This window comes from Anneissia japonica, unplaced genomic scaffold (genome assembly GCF_011630105.1).
Source record: "Anneissia japonica isolate Jap-2015-1 unplaced genomic scaffold, ASM1163010v1 scaffold1405_len252398_cov171, whole genome shotgun sequence".
In the NCBI taxonomy this organism is placed as follows: domain Eukaryota; kingdom Metazoa; phylum Echinodermata; class Crinoidea; order Comatulida; family Comatulidae; genus Anneissia; species Anneissia japonica.
The window spans coordinates 145,603-168,703 of NW_022737956.1; the positions used below are offsets into that span (position 1 = coordinate 145,603).

Genomic DNA, 23,101 nt, shown 5'->3' on the forward strand with positions numbered 1-23,101 from the left:
ACAATAGGATTTGTGGTACTACTATGGTGGTTCATTTTCTTTCTACGTGTGGGTTCTGGTGTAGAGTTAAAAGGTATAATAATTTAAATTTCTTTAATTTAAAATCAGAAAAAACAGTCATTGTATGCTGTGCCTCTTGGATTGCATGTTGGTTTGGGTATGTTGAGTGAATAGCGTGGTGGAAAGATCCATGTCGCATTCAACAAACGAATTTGAAAGGTCTACTAAGTGCCATCAGAACTATGCCAAATAGAATTCATCTTTAAAAATCAGTATAATTCACATCTCTCAAAATACAGAGAAAGGCATTTCCACCTGCAAAGAAAAATTGTTAGTACATTTTAAATTTCATCATTTAAAAATTACTTAGCATACTATCTATGAATTAATATGAAATAACTATTTTGATATTGCCTTACAAACCTTTCCAATTTATATATACTTTAAATGAAATGCTAGAATTGCATTTAATATTTATCAGGAAATAACTGCAGAAGCAAAATACTGTGGTGGAGTATTCAACATCATTAAATAATATTGTAAATAAATAGTGTATTTACATTTTAATAAAAAAAAATACAACTGTATTGAAACAATACTGTAATTAAAATACAGTCTGTACTGTATGAGTTGATTTAAAAATATTTAAGAATATGCATTTTTAATAGAATTCAATTGATTAAAAAAAAAAAAAAAAAAAAATACACAGAATATCGTAAACAGTAACAAGCATGATTAAAATACTGTGGGCCGAAACCTACTAAAAACTGTACTTGCCTTTAAAATTTACTTTATGTGTACCTGCCTGGGAATTGGTGGTGGCCATAAAACCTAAAAATATTAAAATTAAAAATCAAATTAGATAAATGTGTGTTTGTTTTCCTACATTAAAAACTCTAATTAATAGGCCTAGTATAAACCTAGGGCTTTGTGTTAAACAGGCCAAGATTTAATAAATGCCTATTCGTTGTATGCACATCCATATGCTAGGCCTAAAACTGACCCGAAAATGCCCACGCAACGTCCTCAACGATCAATTCCTGGGCGTGTAGTATAGGCCCTCTACAATGCGCAACACCAGCTGCACTATCGCCAGAAAAGAAGGGTACATTAACCTTCATAGAAAAAAAACCAACCGTTACAAAAAATTTTTAATTTGCTAACTTGTTCTTTAGTAATTAAGTATTACATAAATATAAAGTATGTTTGAACAAATGATGGATAACATTATCAACCATTTTAGCCAAAAAACCCAAAATTTGGTCTAAAAAAACATGAAAATTACATGCTTACCTTCGTCGGCTTTCACATCGAATCCTATGATGTATAATTATAAACGATAGGTTCCAGGCTTCTCTCACATGACCAAATTAGGGGTAGGTCATGAATATTCAGCGATATCTTCCAATTTTCAGTATTACTGAATGATAAAACAATGAATATTCAAAGCAGGTGACGTGTTTGGAAGTGGGTTTTAAATATAGCGCACCCTCTATAGTTTTTCGTGCCTCAATATCGGACTTTTTGTCCACTATGAAGAGTTTATAAGTTTTGATTAAATAAAACACAAATATAAATAAATGAATGTCGACCATCCAGGCAAGCTTTCTTACCCTCTTTGAATGTTTTTCCACAGGTTCACAAAGAGCAATGTTTAAACAGGCAATGCGGCACTGGGAAAATTTCACATGTATAACATTTGTTGAGAGAAATGTACGCGAGCATCAGCATTATATATATTTTACTTATAAACCTTGTGGGTAAGTCAGTTTTAATTTTACGAATTTAATTTAATCATGCAAAAGACCCTAGGATCCATAACCTCTAGGCAACAGGGGCTCTATGGGGCTCAGTATACCGGGGTAACCCCCTATTCGTCTCGAAGGCTGTACTGCGTTCTTTAAAGTGCACATGAGTCAATTGTGTACACTGGGCCTAAGGTTTATACTCTTTATCCGAGAAGACTTGTTCCACAACCAGAACTATAGGCGAGCGTGCTGCTCGAATCGTATCTTTTATTCCTTTGCTTTGCTCGTTCTTTTTGTTCTTTTTATCTTGATTGATCAACCATTAATATTGAAATTTGGAAGGAAGTTAAATCTTGCTTTAAATGCGACTGATCAATAAGTAAAAACAAATAATTTATATGAAAAAATAATATGATATTTAAGCTTATGATTTTTGTCAAGGATACATACATAACATGCGCATTTGACTACATTTTTTTGACTCGTCATTGGTATAAGTGTAGATTAGAACATGGTGAAGTGATTGCTATGTGGTGTGGTCTCAGGCTCCAGTGAAACATTTTTTTATATGTTGTACAATTGATTTTTGGAATGACACTGGAGGGGTTTAACGAAAAAAAAAAAAAAAAATAGATGGTTAGTACACCAGTTGTACAATATATGAAAAAAAATTAAAATTACCCTAAAGCCTGCCTTTAATGTCAACAGATGCTTTTTGCGGTATAGTTTAAAGACCATTGAAAATTTAAGACAATTAATTTGTGTTGTTTGCTTTTGCATGTTATTCAATCCATAGAAAATGCACACGCTGCAGTGTGCTCATGTGTCTGATGCTTACGTTTTCTGAATTGTTATCTTGAAATTAGAAAGACACTTAAAAAGGGGAGGTCCTCCCAGATTGTTTTTCACTTACATAATCTTTAGCTGAACCCCTCATGGGAAGACCATCTTACCCACTTAATGCACATGTAGCTTATTGTACATTGGTTCAGAAATACCATAATTTGGTAATAATGGTTTGTCATCATCAAAATTATTAATCAATATTTTAATACTTTTTTTGAGCTTGGATTATATTTTACTGCAGTACTGTACTTGACATTGCCATTATGCATCTAAAAATGTAACACGACCATGATTTTACGAAACTGTACTAAATTTTTTACATGTCGAATTCAATTCTTTGGCGAGCCGGATTTGTCCAACGATCCGCTTTATTGAGAACATGTGCTGTTGAGTGTTGTCCAACTTTCTTTTTAATCTGTATTTTAGACTACAGTATCACCTACTAACCAAGTTATTCCACACTCTGTTAACAAAAAATGACACCCTTCAGATCATTCTTTTGACTTCGTATAAATTTACAAGATCAGTTATTTGTTTACTTTTTAGCAGAGAGTTGCCTTAAGAGTGTGTATGAAATATATCTTCATTTTTAGTCATCATCATATCCCTTAATACTTTAACTTTTAGATGTTGTTCATTTGTTGGCCGACGAGGTAATGGCATCCAAGCGTTATCCATTGGAAAGAATTGTGATAAATTTGGAGTGGTTGTTCATGAGCTAGGACATGTTGTTGGTTTTTGGCACGAGCACACCAGGCCGGACCGCGATAATCACGTAACTATCATGAAACAACACATCATGCCAGGTAAGTAAAGTTTTAAAAAAAAACGAAAAAAAAAACGAAAAAAAAAAAACAACTTTATATTTTACAAAGCGTTGGATTGGTTTGTTTTTGTCATTAATATAATGGTTCTTTGGTGATGTTTAACTAGGAGGAAGAAAGCATAATGGTTTGGATTGTTGAGCTATATCTGACCTGTAAGCTTATATTGAAGCTAATTAGATTGAACAAGTTTCCTTCTTGCTATCCTTGGAGCTGACTACAACAAAGACTTAACCCAATCCATTTGCAGTGATACATTATGAATCACACAGCCACTCTGCACACAATATTATTCAAATTTTTATTATCTTAAAAATTCAAACATTTATTAATCATGTTACAAAACTTGAATTCATGTCGTCTAAAGTAAATCAATAATACAGAATTGATCTTGAAATGAAGGAATTATATTGAGAAGTAAATAAATTACAAATAGAAATTGATATAACCAGATTTTATCAATTTGTAATTTATAAGTTGTCACTCATGTAAAAAAACTTCATTAAATAATTTATATGCATTGATACTGTATGACACAGTATCTTAAACTGGGGATTATTTTTTTTCTCCACATTTTTTAAATAATTTCATCACCTGCAATTCTCCAGTTCTGCTTTGCTGAAAAATTTCAGCATTTTTTATCAGATGCAGATGTAATTGAGACACGAATTAAAATATTGTCTTAAAATTATGTTCATGTCACGCTAGATCCCCTTTCAGTTATAACATTTCAAGAAATAGCGTAAATTTTTATCATTTTACCTTAAACGGTCAAAGAGATACAGTATAACTTGTCATTTAGCAGTTTGGAAGTTCAATTAGAAATACTGTAGTACAAAATAATAAGCCTACTATACCAAAATTAACCTTTATATAAAATTCATCATTTCGCCATAAGAATTTAGCCAAGAAGTTTCATATTGTTTTAGAAGATTTGAAAAAGATTTTCAGCTTCTTTGCAAGGTTCAGACACATTTCTCAGAAAAGATGGTGTTTCATTTTCATAATGAGCTTTAACCATTTCCCTTGTTGGTTTTTGTATAATTCAGACTAGAATGATTTTCTTAAAATAATAACTACAAAATCTCTGTTGCTATTAAATGTGTCCTTATATTTCAAATAATTCTTTCACCTCTTGCGCATTTTTTTTTGTTTTTTATTAAAAAAAAAAAAAATCGTCCAACACGTATGCTTTGTTCTCACTTACAGGCAAAAATAAACATCTAAAATATAATACCACAAGGTATAAAATTGAAATTAAAAACATTTCAAAAAATTATGATACAAATTATTTAAACATTATTACTTAAAATAGATTATTAAATGTATACTAATTACAAATTCCACTTAAAATATTTACAAATTACACTAACGAGAAATAGAATTATTTAAGTGACATTAAAACATATGTAACGAATTTGAAAATAGGTCTATGATGTAAAGAGCAATATGTAGGCCTAGTGGTTAAAACTGATTGTATTGAACCACTGTCAAACTGCTATCACTAAAAATTAGGCCTACAGTACTGGTTATAGCATACTGTGTATGTAAAGCATGCTCCAGGTTCATGTTAAAAAATATGTAACATTTCGGAAGAAAGCAGGTGAGCTGGCGTCCTGCCAAATTCACCACCTGGGGTAGCAGTGAACTGCTGTCGCTGTGAACCCCAGGAGCCCAGGCAAATTTCCTAGTTGCTCAACTAGGAACAATGTCTGCAAAAGTGCATTGGAACTATTATATTAACCTTCATTTACCATTTTGTTGAGTTTTAACAGAGCCTCAGATATGATATTCAACAGGGGCCCGGGCTGCTAGGTAAAAAAAATGTTTAACAATATTAAATAAATGTAAAATACTGTACAACGTATACATTCATCCATTATCATCATAGCGCACAAGGATGGTAATAGAAATATCCATTGTCAGAACAACCGAATTGAGAGCTTGGCATTTTTCATTAGGCCTATAGGCCGTACTTTATCACAGGAAAAATGCAGTTTAATTCCTCCATGTTGAAACTAACCAGGGATGTTTTTGTTTGTCAAATAAATACTGAATTAATCTATTAAACTTTGATTTAATTTTTATGAATCTTTTCAGTTCTACTGTGTGTTTGAATAAAAGGAAAGATAGCTTTTACTCTTCATGTTTCTATACTTTATTATTCCGGACCTGGTAAAAGGGTTTAGAAGACCCCCCGCCACACCAGAGTTCTGTCACTGTACCCCTTTGAGAGCCCTAGACGGCCCCCAGACCTCACCCAATGGGCATTTAGCCACTCTCGCGGCCCTGGAGGTGGTTGTTAAATGGGTTCCACATCTGGGGATCACAGGCTAAAGTGACAAAGAACCAGATGTTGGGATGAGTTGCCAGTACCAGTGTTTTGTGTTTTTGTTAGTTGCACTGTAGTATTTTTACTGTATGTGCTTTGGTATATTTGACTTTGGTATATTTGACGCGCTGCGGTTTGGTTGACAACAAGCATGGCCTTGATGTTCTTTTTCATGATTGATAGACAATTCACCATATCCCACACACAACTATACTATTTAGATATTGGAATATTTTGCTGTGGAATGCCAAATTGCTGTATAGCGAATGAATTGACTGTTTTTATTAGTGGCAATATCCCTTCAAAGTACAGGCATAGGATTGTTCAGGTCAATACACCAGAAGATAATTCTTTACTACAGTATTTTCCAAATAGTGAAGTTATTTTAGTACCAAACTTAAACAGCTTAACCTTATCCAAAGGAAGAGGTAATTAAAAGCAAAGTGTTTTATCCAAGGACGTGTGAAAACACTGGTAGCTAATTTAGAAGCCACAGAATTTGTGCTCTAAAAGTTAATCCATGTTTCCAACCACTTAAAAAAAAGGTAGTGGCTATTATCTATGACAGTTATAATTACTGTAAATTATGATGAAAAAAATTGTCTGATTCTAAAAGTTTGTAAGTTCGTATGTTAACTAAAACAAAGACAGTAATTCCGAAAAGAGACAGAGACAATTTGAGATTTAACGTTTATCTATTTGATCTATTTGATCATTTTCGAAAATACTGATGAGAAAATCTCACCCATCCATATATGTTTTACAGAAGTATAACAGAAAGCAAATAAAAACCGATCAATCAGATTGAAATCAAAGTTTTTCATTAGGCCTATAGGCCGTACTTTATCACAGGAAAAATGCAGTTTAATTCCTCCATGTTGAAACTAACCAGGGATGTTTTTGTTTGTCAAATAAATACTGAATTAATCTATTAAACTTTGATTTAATTTTTATGAATCTTTTCAGTTCTACTGTGTGTTTGAATAAAAGGAAAGATAGCTTTTACTCTTCATGTTTCTATACTTTATTATTCCGGACCTGGTAAAAGGGTTTAGAAGACCCCCCGCCACACCAGAGTTCTGTCACTGTACCCCTTTGAGAGCCCTAGACGGCCCCCAGACCTCACCCAATGGGCATTTAGCCACTCTCGCGGCCCTGGAGGTGGTTGTTAAATGGGTTCCACATCTGGGGATCACAGGCTAAAGTGACAAAGAACCAGATGTTGGGATGAGTTGCCAGTACCAGTGTTTTGTGTTTTTGTTAGTTGCATTTAGCCACTTTAACCACTTAGGTCGATCAATCAGATTGAAATCAAAGTTATAACAAGCCAATTAAAAAGGAGGTGTGTCTTACATTAAGTATATCACTTGTTATTGTGAATAAACAATGGATAATCAACTACTTTACTTGTTATAGCAACTGAACAAAATTTGAGAGTCTTGGGTTCAAATTTGGATATAAACAGTATTTTGGATAAAAGAAAAAGATCAGCTTTAATGTATGACTTGTGGCGCAGTGTGTAAGGGGTTGGAAATGTGATCATAAGATTGGGAGTTTGAGACCGATGCTTGTCACATTGCAAGGCACTTTACGTTTGACTCTCTCCACCCGGCAGTATAAACATGGTACGATGGTATGGTATGGCATTGAACGTATGGGTTGTGTGTGTAAGATGGGTTGTGTGTGTGTAAGATGGTTGTAGGCCTATTTCTTCCATTAAATTGAGACAATTTTTGCTTGAAGATTGTCAATTCCTTTGCCTCTTCGTCTAACTCTGCTGCCGTTCGTTCATCCTATTTCTTCATTTGAACTTAGACAGAAATTTGTTATTCAAGTGCACTCTCTAAGATTATGAAAAACACAAGCCTTCCTTTCTCCACGCTCTTAATTGGTCCATCTCTCTTAGAAACTCCTGCCACACCGAATTTCTTCCATTTTTGGGTCGCTCATTAAGGTTCTTATCATCTTTCTTTCCTATTATGCAATTAAAATTGCTAACGACCTAACTATTGTCCCTTTGTTTATTTCCCCCAGTGCATTGTAAATCAGTAATACAAGTGATTTTGGTTGTGTATGTATTGTTAATGAAGTGGAGCCCTCGATGGCTTTACAAAACAATAAAAATCTTGAATCTTGAATCTAAGACCATAGAGGCTTTTCATGATGTGTTAGCCTATACAAATCGAACTACAGTATTATTATTATTATTATTATTATTATTATTATTATTATTATTATTATTATTATTATTACCCAGTCAGCAGCATGCTGACTGGGTTTTGTTTCTGAGCAGTTTCTTCTTTCTTTCTTTCTTTCTGGCAACATTTTAAAAGACTACTAGTGGCAAATTACTGGACCGATTTTATTAAAACTTGGTCAGTAGGACCGGTGCCACTCCCATTTATGTGTTGTTTACAACTTCGGGTCAAAGGTCACATAAGGGGCATTGGGGTCAAAAAACCAAAAATCACATAAAAGACTACTTCTCTCAAATAACGTAGCACAGTCTTGTCCTTTGCACATATATATTGGCATAAAGGCAGAGTCATAGGGTGTTCAGGGATAAGGGGTAATTTTTATCTTTTTTCTGGAAACATTTCAAAACGCTACTAGTGCCAAACGGTTGTGCTGATTTCAACCAAACCTGGTCAGTATAACCAGTGACACCTCTCATACATAGGGTGTTCATTGCTTGGGGTTAAAGGTTACATAGGGGTCATTAGGGTAAAAACTTTTTTAAAAATGAATAAAAGACTTCTTCTGTCACAAATAACATACATAGTCTTGTCCTGGGCACATGTGTATTAGCATAAGGTAGGGTCTCTATGGTGTTCAGTAATTTAGGGTCAAAGGTCATCAAAGGGTTATTCTTTTGTTTTATTTGGTAACATTTCAAAATGCTACTAATGGCAAACGATTGGACCAAACTCAATCAGATTTGGTCATTAAGAACCAGCAAAACCTCCAACACCCTAGTCTGGGATTAGGGGGTCACATAGGGATCATCGGGGGTAAATTTTCAAAATAGCCCAATTGAGCTCAAACTTCTAAAGACAAAAAGAAAATACTCTTCACCTCATGCTGTAGGTCAAAGTTCATAGGTCAACGTTTCAAAATGTTACTAATGGCAAACGATTGAACGGAATTCAATTATATTTGATCATAGGACCAGTGACACTTCTTACACTCCAGTCTGGGATAGGTCAAAAGTCACAAGGGTCATTTTTTTTAAAAATTATCAAATATTGCTAGTGACTAATGATTGGACCAATTGCATTAGACAGACTCCTACCAAACATGGAGTGTTCACAGCTTGAGGTCAAACATCACAGTGGTCACCTTAGGGTAAAATCCTAAAAAATGACTGGGTTCATGTTCTATTAAACATAGTATCTCTAGTTATTATTATTATTATTATTATTATGCTAGCCTTCCAATCCCAAGGTCCTGGGCTCATTTTCTGAGATGGTAGTCTCACTAAAACAACTCCAATTCCTTAGCCTCAATTTGAGGCTTGTTTATAAAGCATAAAGTGGAACCTTGGGGAATACAGGTGACAATCTCTTTCACAAGACATACATACACACACAATGCTTTACACAAACTAAATCTCAATATGAAATTTAGGGAGTGGAGTTGTTTTGGTCATGAGAAAAAAAATCCCCCTGCAACATCTGAGAGGAATTGAACCCAGGACCCTGGTATTTGAAGGCAAGCATCTTTTAAGACCACCAAGTTATTCAACTCCACTCCAAACATAATTATTTTAATTTAAAGCCAAATAATGTAGACTTTGTTACCCATTAGAAATGATTATATTCAGTTAATACTGTATGCCCTCCAGCCAAACATGCACAGAATTCATTTCTACCTGAATTTCCACCAGTAAATTTCTAGTCAAACTTTCTGTGGTTTTTCCAGATGGTATGGCAATTGTTGTAGCAGTTTTCAATGCACCAGATAATTTAAATGGAAAAAGCTAATATATTTTTCACTTGTACAAGTTTGTTAGTATTTTGTTAATGTTACCTATACCAGGCTAGTACCTTGACCTTGTCAAGCTTATATGATTTTTGGCTGTTTCCTCTAAACAACTTCCTGAATTGTATTTTTTCCCCCTAAAATTCCAAGTAGACCTGTTGATTGTTGTTGTTGTCTTTGATAGTACAAACAGCTAATACTACTAAAGTGTTACCTGTTTTAAACTATCTTTTATAATATATTTCTTTTATTGTGTCTTTGGTAATTGTTTTGTCCCAATAGGTATACTAGTACAAAAGAATATTGCTCCCAAGATATTTTGGTATAAGATAATTTAATTGGCTCTAATCATGCTCTAATGAAGGCATTTCCTGCTCTCTTTCCAAATCCCATTGCATTAGATATTGATCATTTGACATACTAATAAAATCTAACACAGCATCCTACACAAAATGTCAATACACATTAACCCCGGATCATGCTGAAAATCGCTGGTGCGTGACATTCTTGCGTGCCAATTTACTTTTACAAAACTACATAATTACACAGCATAAATTAGTATCTCTCTTTAAATGAAATTTTCACATATTTCTTGAACCCTAAACAAAAAACTATTTATAAAAAAAATAATCCTCATAGCACATTTATTCTATATGTGATACTGCTTGTAAAAAAAATTGTTTTACAATCAGGGAAATGTTCCGTTTCCGCCATCCAATTTGGCCTATTTCTTTGTATAGGCTAGGCCTAACTTCGTCTAGACCTAGGCCTAGGCTAGGCCCTAGTCTTACTTTGTCCCCGCTGCACCACCGGCGATATTAGCTTCTTTCCCATCATAACCATCACTCTCATCACTCTCACTAGCCTACAGAAACCCAATTATAATTCCGCAAAAATGTTCCTGGTCACTATCCACACTATTATCATCAAAAACATCGTGTATGGCTCGTTCCACAGTATATCGCTGCTGCGCGGCCATACTGAAACTTTAAAAAATAAGTTGACATTTTTGTTTGATTTATAAAATATTTTTCAATAAAAGTTGTCAAGATTTTTGTTTATTCGAGAAGTTCAAAGTGTAAGTAACCCGGATGCAAAAGCAAATGAGCATCAGAATGATATATAGACAGTATAGAGGGCGAAATCCACGTATGCTTGGATGTGTCGCACTAGTGCGCCTAGGGCATTCAATGTTTGCGATGTATTGAATGAAAAGTTTCAAAATTTTGATAAAAATTAATATTTTGGAGGTTACACTGCTATTAAAAGGCACACTTAACTCACACAGTATTACAGTGTATATCAAATCACATGATAAAAGTTTAGTCTTTTGTGTGATCTCTTAGAGGTCATTCACAAATTATCAAAATTTCTACAAGTGTACAATCAGTACGCTAGGGGGAGGGGTTAGACAATTTTGTACATATTACATATGAAAATGTTGATTCCAAATATTAAACATGAATAATTAAAATAATAGATTTTTATGACCAAGTATAATGCAACCATGTGATACTTTTTTATGTAAGGAAGTACTGTACGTTAGTTGACTTTACAAAAATAATGGAGAATGGTTTTGCGAAATCAACAGTTTTTATGTACACTTTCAGGGGGAGGTACAGTAGGGGTACCGACAAGAGTACTGTTTGTAAACTTGCAAAAATGTTGATAATTGTGAACGACCCCAATAATGTATTTGGTATTAAAGGACTGAAACTTGCACTGTTGCAAGGGCGGATCCATGATTTGAAAGAGGGGGATTCAAAATGTTTGCAAAAAACTCCAAAATGAATAGGGGGTCTGGGGGTCCTCCCCCTGGAAAATGTTGATTCCTAGATGGCCGGAAATGAGCTTTCCAGACTACTGAGGAATCTTTTAATGACCTTTAAGTTCTTCAAAATTCAAGGTTTTCCTCCTCTTAAAAAAAGGTAAGGTAAGTTTATCTCTTTATTCTTTAAGCCTGGGCCATTACGTAAAGAAAAAAAAAAATCAAAGACATAGGCAGTATATTATTATATTCCAAAATTATTGAGTAGTTAGATTTGTAGTTTTTCTTTCATGGATCGATACACCGATAGGCCTGAAGAATGCACTTCCGTACATAAATTATTACGACGTTGAACCAAAAACAGTGTGTATAATTATTATTGAATATTATTTAATAATTATTTAAATATTATTTAATTGAAGATCAGTTGGGCATAAACCGTTGTCTGATCTGCCAACATATGCCTATGTAGGTTAGGATGCCTTTTGTAAGCCAGGACCCAGTAGTATTTTGTTAGGTTTCTTCACAGAGTGGGATTCATCCGAACCCCCTGGATTTCTCTGGATCTTGCACCAGTCAAGTCCTAGTGGAGATGAAATGTGTTTGAAAAGTGTAACTTCTGCAATTCATTATTATATAGCTGCACTGTAGCCTGCTGTTGTCTCATTTATCATAATTCATTGGTACATTCCAACTACATTCCAGAGGTAAAGATTGAAATGAATCCTGTGTGCTGATTGATGCACAATTTGTAGCAAAACTTTTTCATATGAGGTAATTTGATTGCCTTAATTCAATTCAAACGCAGCTCTCCCCTTCAAATGTCCTACTGAGGGATGTCCCAATGGTAACTGCTACAGTATATGTCATCATGAAGAACTGAACATGTTTGCATATCAGTGAAACCAGCTTTTATGAGCACATTCATCTTTTGCATCATTTCCATTTTTTTCAGAAATTTATACCTGAACCTATTGATTTTTGCTTAAAAATCTTGTGAAAAAATCTTCTATTTGTCATTGTCAATATTTTGGAGGTGTACAAGACCCAGAGAGCCATTTACAATCTTCAGAAATAATGTTTTACGTACCTCTAATTCATCTGTTATACTAACTTTTGTAATACTGTACTTATTTTTGTATTGGCCTGATTATTCATGAACAAAATGTACAGTATCAGATATGAAATTCCTTTTAGATAAAACCTAAAATGCTTACTTACTGTCTTATTTCACCGTAAACAGTTTCGCTGACTACCAGTCAGCATCATAAGTATGAATGTGGCTTGGTTGGTTACTACTTTCTTCAGTCGATGTAAGTTGACTGGTGCCACCAGTTTCCAAAGTAGAACTCGCCCCATCCCTTGGATGGGGAGTCGAGAGAAAATTGTTGTATATATTGGACAGATGTAAGCGCCCTCATCACCGTTCATGGTTTTCTTTATCCATATAGATTATTTTATTTTCCTTAATACTGATTCTGTATATACTCTTTCTTTGATTTGTGCCGAACTCCAGTCTAGTAAAGTGATTATGATTATTCATATGGTCGGTGATGGCGGATTTTATTAAATAGGTTGATGTCGAACTTCTGGCTGATCTGTTACGAACAGTAGTAATGGAGTTATTTTGTACGTCTAATTTGTGTACAGTAGTATGAGGCCTAATTAAAAACCATCAGAAATAGTATATTTTATTTCCATAATGAATTGTTAGATAAGGCCAAGTAAAACAAAAACGTAGTTTCTTGTGCTAATATTTTGAAAAAAGAAGAATGAGGACATTTTTTTTTACTCCGAGATGGCAAATCCGAGATGGTCAATGGGAAAGAGCTACTACTTTCTCACCTTTTTACCAAGTAGACACATTGAAAGCAAATAAAACAAGCACTAGACATGATTATACAATATGTATCACCAACTACAAGCAATCGAGAGAGGAATTTTACTGATGATTTGAGTTAGCCAGACTCTTAACATTTCGTCAAATGAGTAATATAAAAGGGAAAAAAAAAATTGTGAGGCAGAGAAAAAGGGGATGAGAAACTGATATTTTTTTTTATTTGGCCTAATGAGGTGATTGTATACAGGAAGTTTGAGAAAATATTCTTTGGAGATATAAACAAAAATAATAATTTTTTTGATCTGTTATTTTCATGGTTGGAGGCATAACTTATTAGGAATATTTGTTACTACTATGGTTTGTGAGAAGGGATATTAGTATATAAAAACAAAATATAATCACAAAGAAAAATGAAAATGATATTAAACAAATTAGTGAAAAGATTGAAATCTTTTGTTAATAAAACTTAATCCCAAGATTATTAGTTTCTTTGTGTATTCATGCTTTGTTTGTAATTTTTTGACAGTTGTCCAAGTCTTAAAGTGGAAAAACTTCTTATGTCAGTTCGCAGCACCCTACTTATTTTCTACATGGTAACAGGTGTGTTTGTTCTGGAACTGCAAATCTAATCTTGTGTTTTTTTGCCTGCTATTGGGTTTGGTAGAAGGTGGTCTGCATCCAACTACTATCCACCAGGAATCTAGGTCCCTGGTGATAAGTTTCTCTTTCTTTGGTGCAGATTTTAAGCTCTCCGGAAAGTAAAACCATTTGCGCAGGAAAACAGCTAATAGGTGATGCGATTGGGTCGCCCAAGTATCAACATTTTATTCAACAACAGGTTTAGAAATGATTTAACCTTTGATATAGCCTTTCATTTTAAAAAGCGTTGAATTTTGTGATTATGTTTTGTGAATTGTCTTCACATTAATCCTATTGTTTGGCATTATCATTCTCCCTGTAAATTTGTTGTACTGTAATGGCATTTTTGTTTAAATATATTTGAAGTAGCATTGACTGGGATATTTAATACATAGATACCTTAGTTGAATTAATATGGCATTATTTGAATTTATAAAACAAAATTTTTTTTGTACGTGTAATTACTCTCAAATATGGTCCAAACAATGTACTGTACTGGGTTAAGTTATCAGAATTACCAGTAACAGCGTCACTGTGCTGAATTCGGTATGATCGGGGAGGAAATGAACCATTGAGGTGTCCTCCTACTCTTCTGTAAATGAATGCTTTCTTGAAAGAACACTCAAGCCAGATATGTACAGTACACTGGACCTCCATTTTAAGGCCATAATTCAAGAAAACTTTGTCCTAACGAAACCTGGGCGAGGAAAGTTTGGAACCAGCGCTGCAGGTGTTGTAGTTAGCGGCAAGCCCCCCCCCCAGTCTGTGATGACTATAAAGATTTAAACCAATGTCTCTCCCAGCTTGCATGATCCTTTGAAAAGGTGATATATTATGCCAGTATTACCGCAGTATTTGGTTAATATAAATGTGAGGTGTCACCACGAAATGAGACTCATCGTTGGTGAAATCATTTTGAGATATTCACCAAAATAGTCAAAGGCAACATTTTTACAAAATTATGATTTTAATGTTTTTGAATAACTTGATACTTATATTTTATGATTATGTACTTTTTAAGTGAATTTTCTTGCCAAAACAGTGTTCTCTTCGCATATTCTCTAATTCTAGTCCTGTTATTTGTACAGGTTAGTTTATCTTTGAGGCCGATTTTCTCAAAACCTGGTTCTCATACACCTAAACTTTAAATGCTAACATCTCTGGATCTATTTATCCTAGGGAAGGCATTCAAAGACAAAATTAAAGCTTACAATGTGATCTACCAAAATGTAATATTAACTCATTTTTTGATTTTCTAACGATGAGACTCATTTTGTAGTGAGACCTCACAAATGGTCTATGTCGGGATGGGTAATGGCTACTGTGTAAAAGTAAGTTAGTATCTCTGACCTTGTTATATAAGGTGATTTTCACTCTTTAATCCATTCCTTGTACTGGATTTGTTATTGGATGAAATGATTTGCCATATACTGTAAAGTTTATTTTTTAAACTCATGAATTTTGTTATCTTTGTTTTTTAATTCAACTATTAAAATTATATGTGTCCTTCCATCAAATGTTACAGTCACTTTATGGATTTAGAGAGACAGTGATGTAAGTTTTATTATCCTCAGTGCGGTTTCAGTTGTGTCAACATTAGCATCACCGCTGTGGCCAATGTGTAATGTCAGTGACCGCGTTAAGGTACGGGGGTCGATCTTTTTATTTGTGCTTTATTAGATTTGACTTGGGTGGAGTTTAAAATCTATTTTCTTTGTATGTTCATGGCAAATTTTCCAAATGAACAAGAAATACCATATTTGGTTTTAACAGGAAAACTTCCCTTAAAGTTTAAAAAATTGAAAATTCATTTTAATTTTTTTATATGTCGATATTGTGTTTCGTTGTTTTGTTCTTTGAAATTGAATCGATTAATTTACATTCCAATTTATGTACCAGAACAAAAAACATGTAAAGAATGTTGAAACAGCTAACATTGCATTTTCAGTATCATGCCTGGGGCTTGAAATCTTGGCGACATGAGTGGTGTTAGAGAACTTGTTTGAAAGGAATAAGTTGTTGAGTGATGCATGAATGGTGTAAAGATTCAATTTCATCTCAAATTTGTAATATGCCTGAAGTAAAAAGAGTACAGTGTCAAATTTTTGAATCATGTTGTTATATATTGGAACTATACACCAGTAGCGGCATCAGTGGGCATCTGTTATGGGGGTGGGGGGCATAGAAAGTCAATCATTTTGTCAGGATCACTGCCTCGAATATTCATTTTTGTAGTCTGAGTGCAATTTCCTGTGCCTATTCTTAATGTTTTCTCACCTCAGCCCTAACCATGATGAAGGGGCTGAGTCAGGGATCACCTACTGTAATGGGGACCCATAAACCACTTCTCTGGGAATATCTGGCGCCACCACTTGTAAGTGATAACAACAATGTTGCATAATAAAATCGATTCAAAGAAAAGTAGCTCTTGATATTAGGAAGAGTGCAGTATGTTCAAATATTAAAAAGAACAGAATCCTTTTACAGTACATTTAATGCTATTTCTGAGAAAAAGTTGTTACGAAATAGCAGGACTTTTAGCTTTACAAAAAATAGCAGTTCTTAATGTTCACTTATTTATCAGGAGATGGCTCTTCTGACAAAAGTTGTGGCCAGTCTCATTTCCCCCTTCCCATGTCATCGCCAGTGCATACCATGTTTGTGCTATCAGAAAGAATGAACTTTATCACTGTATAATACTAATATCAGAAGCCAAGTGTAACTGTCAGTAACTCATCATAAAGAAATAATTATTAAAATGTTATCTATTGTATAGCGATGTAACATGCACTTGACTCTTTACTTGAACTGTTGAAGTTAAGCTAAAATTAAAAGCCACTATCAAAGTTGAGCAAACCCTACAGGGTCACATATTATATTTTCCCAGTGCCATTTGTGTTCAGTCAGTGAACTTACGCTTGATAAGCCCTATTGAATCAACCACTAAAGTCAACGATTCCCTGATTTATTCTTTCTCAATAATCTCCTTAAACCACTTTATTTCTATCTTGTGTTTGTACTACAATAAAAAATCTCAAGTAGGTGTGGTCCTTTGAACCCTAACTTTACCACACTTTGCAGACCTTGCAATGTATGATAAAAGTCATTTGCTGACAGAATTTAAAAAACGAAAATGTAAATAATTTACATTTTAGTTTTTACTGTGTTGAAGAAATGTCAAACATTGGTTTTTATGGTTTTTATATGTAAACATTTAAATTGATTCATGAACATTACAGTAGCTATATGCAGTAAAAATGCAGTCACATGTTTAAAAGTTTGTGAAGCGTTTTACTGAATGTTGTAAAAGGTAGTCATTAAATCTTTTAAATATGTACGCTATTTCAAGAATCTTGTACGGCGAGTTGAGATACTTCGTTTCTACAATATAAAGCATTCTCAATACCTATTCAAGTGGGTGTGCATGTGTTATTTGCATGGTTAAATATAGTGCCTTCTTCTTTTGGTTTTTCATTGCATGTTTTCTGTTCCCATTATTTTTTTCATTTACCTGCATTTTTCTCTCTCAGATCTATTAGTTTTTTGGGAGCAGTTGACATCTCTTCACCCAGTAATAAAATTGGTTCCGTGTTGAAATATAGTGGGAAAGTTAAAAAGGCAGCAGTGGCGGATCCAGGGGGAGGGGGTCCAGACGAACCCCCTCTATGTGAAGAAACATAACAATTATACTACTGGGTCCTTACAAAAGGCATGCTAACCTACCAGAGGCATAGGTTAGCAGATCGGACAAACTAGGCTTAGCCCAACTAGCCTGCAGTTAAATAAAATTATACACGCTGTTTTTGGGTCGATATTGTGTAATAATTTATGTGCATAAGTGTGTTCTTCAGGCCTGTCGATTCATCAATCTATGAAAGAAAGTCTACGTATCCAACTACTCAATATTGTTGGAAAATAATAGTATATTGCCAATATGTCTGATTTTTTTTTCTCTATTTATAGATCTAAAGAATGAGATAAATTACCTGACCATTTTCAAGAGGGAGAAAACCTTGAATTTTGAAGAACTTAAATGTCATTAAAAAACTCTCAGGAGTCAGGAAAGCTCTTTTCCGACCATCTACTGTAGGAATCAAAACTTTCCCAACCCCTCTTTCATTTTAGGGGTTTTTGGAAATATTTTGAACCCCCCTCTTTCAAATCTTGGATCCTCCCCTGGGCAGTGTGGAAAGAAATTGGCCAACTTAACCACACAATGTGGTGGCTCGGTAATGAGCTGTAATAGAGCTCATTCCCCTACAGTACAGTATTCAATAATGTATTGAATGTGGGATAACCTTTTAGCTATTAATTTTCAGCACTTATTTTATGCACGCAGGGAATAGTATATTAAGAGTGTTGGATTGTGTAGGTGTATTACTTCTGATGTATATCGTGTAGAGGTAGATAAAATAATATAAAACAGGCCTGTAATCAGCTTGAGTAACAAGGGGGATGAATTTAAAATCTAAACCTAATAATTCTAATACATGCTGAAGTTTATTTTATCGTATTTCAATCAAATCCACAAAAAACGTAAATAACAGAATGTAAGTTGCAATGGACATTCAAACATAAGTGATTGAACCCTTTATATAATTACTCAGTGTATGTTTGAATACAGGTGTAATGATCTTCCATAGGTTAAGTAATGTTCGACATGTGATTACATTATGAGGAAAAAATGATTTCTTGAAGGAGAGCCTCTAGACCCCTCATTCGTATTCCCACATTCTTCCTCTTGCCTTACTAATAATATTAGCTTCCTAAACACGCTGTGTTATGATAGCTCACAGGAATTGAGGAAGCTCTGTAATTTTCTAATTAATTTCTGTGGGCAAATTATGCTTCGCATGCTTTCCTTTCAACTGCTTTATCACATGTTTTTGATGGAGGATTTTGCTGTTGGTTAGTTAAACATTTGAGAATTAAATTGAAATTTATCACCATGGACGTTGCTTTAGAGAGGGAGAAAGAGAGAAAGAGGAGATACAGCAAAAATGGGTATAAATTTATATAATTTGAAACTTTGGGTTTTGATTCTTAACTTTTGGTTTACTTATTTTATAAATATAATGTAATGTATTTTGAATTTATCTCTTTTTTGAAGTCTTAAAATTTGGTACCATGCTACATTTGACTGTTCATATAACTAGACCTGTTATGACCAGTACACCGGGGTAACCCCACTGATCTAAAAAGATGTACTGGGTTCTTTAAAGTGCACATGAACTATAGCTTGTACACTGGTTCTACGGTTTATAGTTCTTACTTAATTGCGAGAAGACTTGTTCCACCACCAGAACCATAGGTGAGTGTACTATTCCAACCACCGCCGATATTATGGTTTTAAATTGCGGTGCCCCGTCTTACCCCTCGGCCATTGAACTAAGCGGTTCTTAATATTCAACTATTAATGCAACTCTTTCGTATTTATAATACCTCCATGATTGAACTAATGAGAAGGACAGGCCAAAACCTTTCCATATTGATGCCAGTAGGATTTTTTGTTCAGAATGATTGTCAATTTGTTTTCATTTCATTTTCACATGTGGAAATGGTGGATAAGGTGCCCACCGTCCAAATCCAGTATCCTGGGTTCGTTTCCTAAACCTCATAATAAGATTTCTATAAAATTAAACATTTTAAAATAAAAAAAAAGAATGATGGAATGGAGTTGAGTTGAAAAGCTTTGTGAAGTTGAGTTAAATAGCTTTGTGAAGTTGAGTTGAATGGCTTGGTGCTTAGGATGCTTGCCTCCTTGTTCCTGGGTCCTTGGGATCAGTTCTGTCACAATTTTGTTTTTCTCCATGACCAAAAGCAAACTCCAATCCCTATGCCTTATAATGAGTCTGTATAGAGCGTCTTGTGTATGCTTTTCTTGTGGCAGGATTGCCCCCCCCCCCTTTTGAAATTTTCACTTTTCGAGAAATATAGAGTTAAAGTTTGCATGTTTGCAACTTGGTAATAAATTGTTGTACCTTTCTGAAATTTTGCATGACTATATTTATTGACATTATAATTATATATACAATTTTAATTTCAACTGTTTAACGATATTCACAGATATGTTGTTCTTACCTCGGAAACATGTCAGGCGTGGTATTGCCGAAAGTGCGACATATTTCTTATTTTCACTTGCAGCAATCATATGCATTATCTAGTTTATTGTCTTTAAAGATTATTGATATTAAAACATCAGCAACCAGTTTGTTTTGCCTTTGCCGAACTCTATCAGTCAAAACAACTTTTGAATACCATTCCGAGGGAAAACAAGGTATCTTCATCATAGATACGTTTTTTTTTTGTCCCGGAATCTTGCAGTTTTACCACTGAAAATCACTAGATTTTAAATTTTTGGAATTAAATAAGGTGGACCAACGACCTGAAAAGAAGGTACTAAGAATGTAGCCGACAGAGAACATTGACCTCTGATGAATAGTGTCCAAAATTGTTACTAAAACGTAAAACAATAATGACGTATTGATCATTAATATTATTGTTTATTTTTGGAAAATATTTCAGCCGATCTGAATTGCCTTCCTATTCTTCCTTGATCCTTTATTCTTTCATATTTTATGTTATTTTATTTATAATTAACAGAGGTACAGTACTTACATCATACATGCATTAAAGCATTAAATTTTTAAGTTACACTTTTTTCATTTTGAGGCGTATACGTATACATTGTTTCTGCATTTAACATTTTTCTATCTTTGTCAATTTAAAGTTGGAGTTATGTCCTGGGTTTATACTTGTAAGGATATCTGTATGGATACTTTGTTCGAAGCTAGAAATCAAGTTGTCTTTACCGGTACTGCTTGTATGTTATTCGTGTGGGAAATTTTCAACCTACATTTCTTCATCTGGATTCCATACTTGCTATTGAACGTGAAAGCAATCACAAATTGGATTAAACTGCATGCATTAAAAATTTACATTTGGAAATACTGCCTCAACCAATTTATATGTTTTTGTATTAAAGTAAAGATTTCTTCTTTTCTATTCATAGGACAAGAATACAATTTTCATAAGCTGTCGGCGGAGGAAGTGGATAGTTTGAGCGAGCCGTATGACTACCACAGCATCATGCACTACGCGCGCAATACTTTCTCACGTGGAATATGGCTCGATACTATTCTTCCACGCAAAGACCCTGATGGAGGAGAAAGGCCAGAAATTGGTCAACGCAAGCAGCTTAGCCCAGGAGACATTACACAGGCTAACAAGCTTTACAACTGCCCACGTATGTTAATGATAATTATTTTAATCATTAGTAGACTTAATTTTGATGCCATAAAGCATAGTTTCAATAGAAGAAATGTATGGCGCAGTGTATCGGAAGGTTAGGGGTTCGAGACCGGGGTCATCACACTGTTTGTGTTTTTGGGCAAGACACTTCATCTGCATTTTCCTCTCTTTACCCGGGAATGTAAATGGTTACCTACTAGGAGGTGAATGATTCAGAATGAAAATAGTGGTGCTGAAGTTCACTCATAAACTAGAAATTCTCCCGCAGGGAGTGGAGGAGCTAGGTTGCATGTGTATGATTGATTCTGTATCCAATGACCAGCTATATAAGTGCTGTGAACAGGTTTCTGGATATGTTCGCTATAAAAATCCTTATTAAACTAAAAAAAAAAAATAATGGTTATTGAACAATTGGCTACATTTATTTATGTATAATGATAATAGTAATTCGGCCTTCTAGTAAAATTTTCACACCTGTGATTTTAATATACAAAGAATTAACATAATTTACATTATGTAGGTACATCCTGCAAACGACCTAATGGTCCATAACTGCATGGTAACAGGGGCTGTATGGACCTAGGGTAACCCCTTAAATGGGTTCTTTAAAGTGCACATAAATAAATAATAATAAATAATAAGCCAATTTTGTTAACTGGGCCTAAACGGTTTATTAGTCCTGTTTCGAGAAGACTTGTTTCCACCACAATAGGCAAGCATGCCGTTTGAACCAGCGCTGATATTTTATGGCTGTAGTCAGAGCCGTAGATAGAGAGAGTTTGGCCAACTTGGCGCATAGACGCCATGTCGTTACCAAACAGCCCAGGCGCATGCGCGCGTATAGCTTTAATGTTTTGTTTTGGTGACAACATGGCCGGTGTAAGTCATGTGATTGCAGTCCACCCAATCACGCGCGTATATCGAATCCAGTGAAACCGAGTTGGCCAAACTCTCTCTATCTACGGCTCTGGCTGTAGTTAGGTTGCAGCGCCCCCTTTCCTTAACCGCTTGGACATATGACTCGCCATAAATAATTTCATGTTGATTAACGTGTATTGTGAGAGCAAATTAAACATTTTAAATCGAGGAAGAGTTTTTTAATGGTAATTCTTCCTAGAATGCTTTCCCAGATCTGGGGCTGGATTTACCAAATTAAAAATCAGCTTAAATTTGTCAATTTTTTTGCTTAAGTCAGATTTTATCAATATTGCTTAGCTTAAAAATTTCTTAAAATTAAAAAGTCGATTGTATGCATGTGCCATCTAAAGACGATTTTTAAGTAAAGATTTTGCTTTGGTTTGATAAATCAGCTTAAGGTATTTGCATAGGGACATCTTAACTTTTTTGACTTAAGACATTTTGCTAAGCAGAGATTGATAAATCCCAGGCCTGGCCCGGGATTTATCAATCTCAGCTTAGCAAATGTCTTAAGTCAAAAAAGTTAAGAAGTAGCTAAGCAAAAATCTTAAGCTGATTTATCAAACCGTCTTAGCAAAATCTTAGCAAAAATATCATCTTAGATGGCGCACTGTCTCTTATACACATCTAGATGTGTATAAGAGACAGGGGGCAGCAAATTTTGTCTTAAGTCCAAAAATATTTGCTTACGCATGCGTAATACGATTTTTACTACTTTTGAAAAACGGCGCGGACCTAGATGGCGCAATTTTTTGTTTACTTCCTTGGTTCGTCGTCGCCTGCATGATACGACGCACTCGCAGCATATACGCATCATCATTCATAGACAAGTTTGTTCTTGAGTTGACAAGATGGAACCATCTAAGTCAAAGAGGAATACTAACTTCTCAGCAAATGAAATTACTGCAATCGTGGACGGCGTAAGTAGGTCCCACTTGCGAAAAAGTTCAATGT

At 34.4% G+C, this 23,101-nt stretch overlaps 1 protein-coding gene across 2 annotated transcripts in view; it reads left to right on the forward strand.

Moving 5' to 3' along the window:
- The window catches only part of LOC117117482 (tolloid-like protein 1), a 64,222-nt gene that overhangs the window by 24,093 nt on the left and 17,028 nt on the right, over window positions 1–23,101 (forward strand). For both annotated transcript variants that reach the window (XM_033261786.1, XM_033261787.1), the window contains exons 4-6: window positions 1,637–1,760; window positions 3,222–3,400; window positions 20,991–21,224. In XM_033261786.1, coding sequence (XP_033117677.1) covers window positions 1,637–1,760; window positions 3,222–3,400; window positions 20,991–21,224 — 537 coding nt within the window. The remainder of the gene's footprint in view (window positions 1–1,636; window positions 1,761–3,221; window positions 3,401–20,990; window positions 21,225–23,101) is intronic.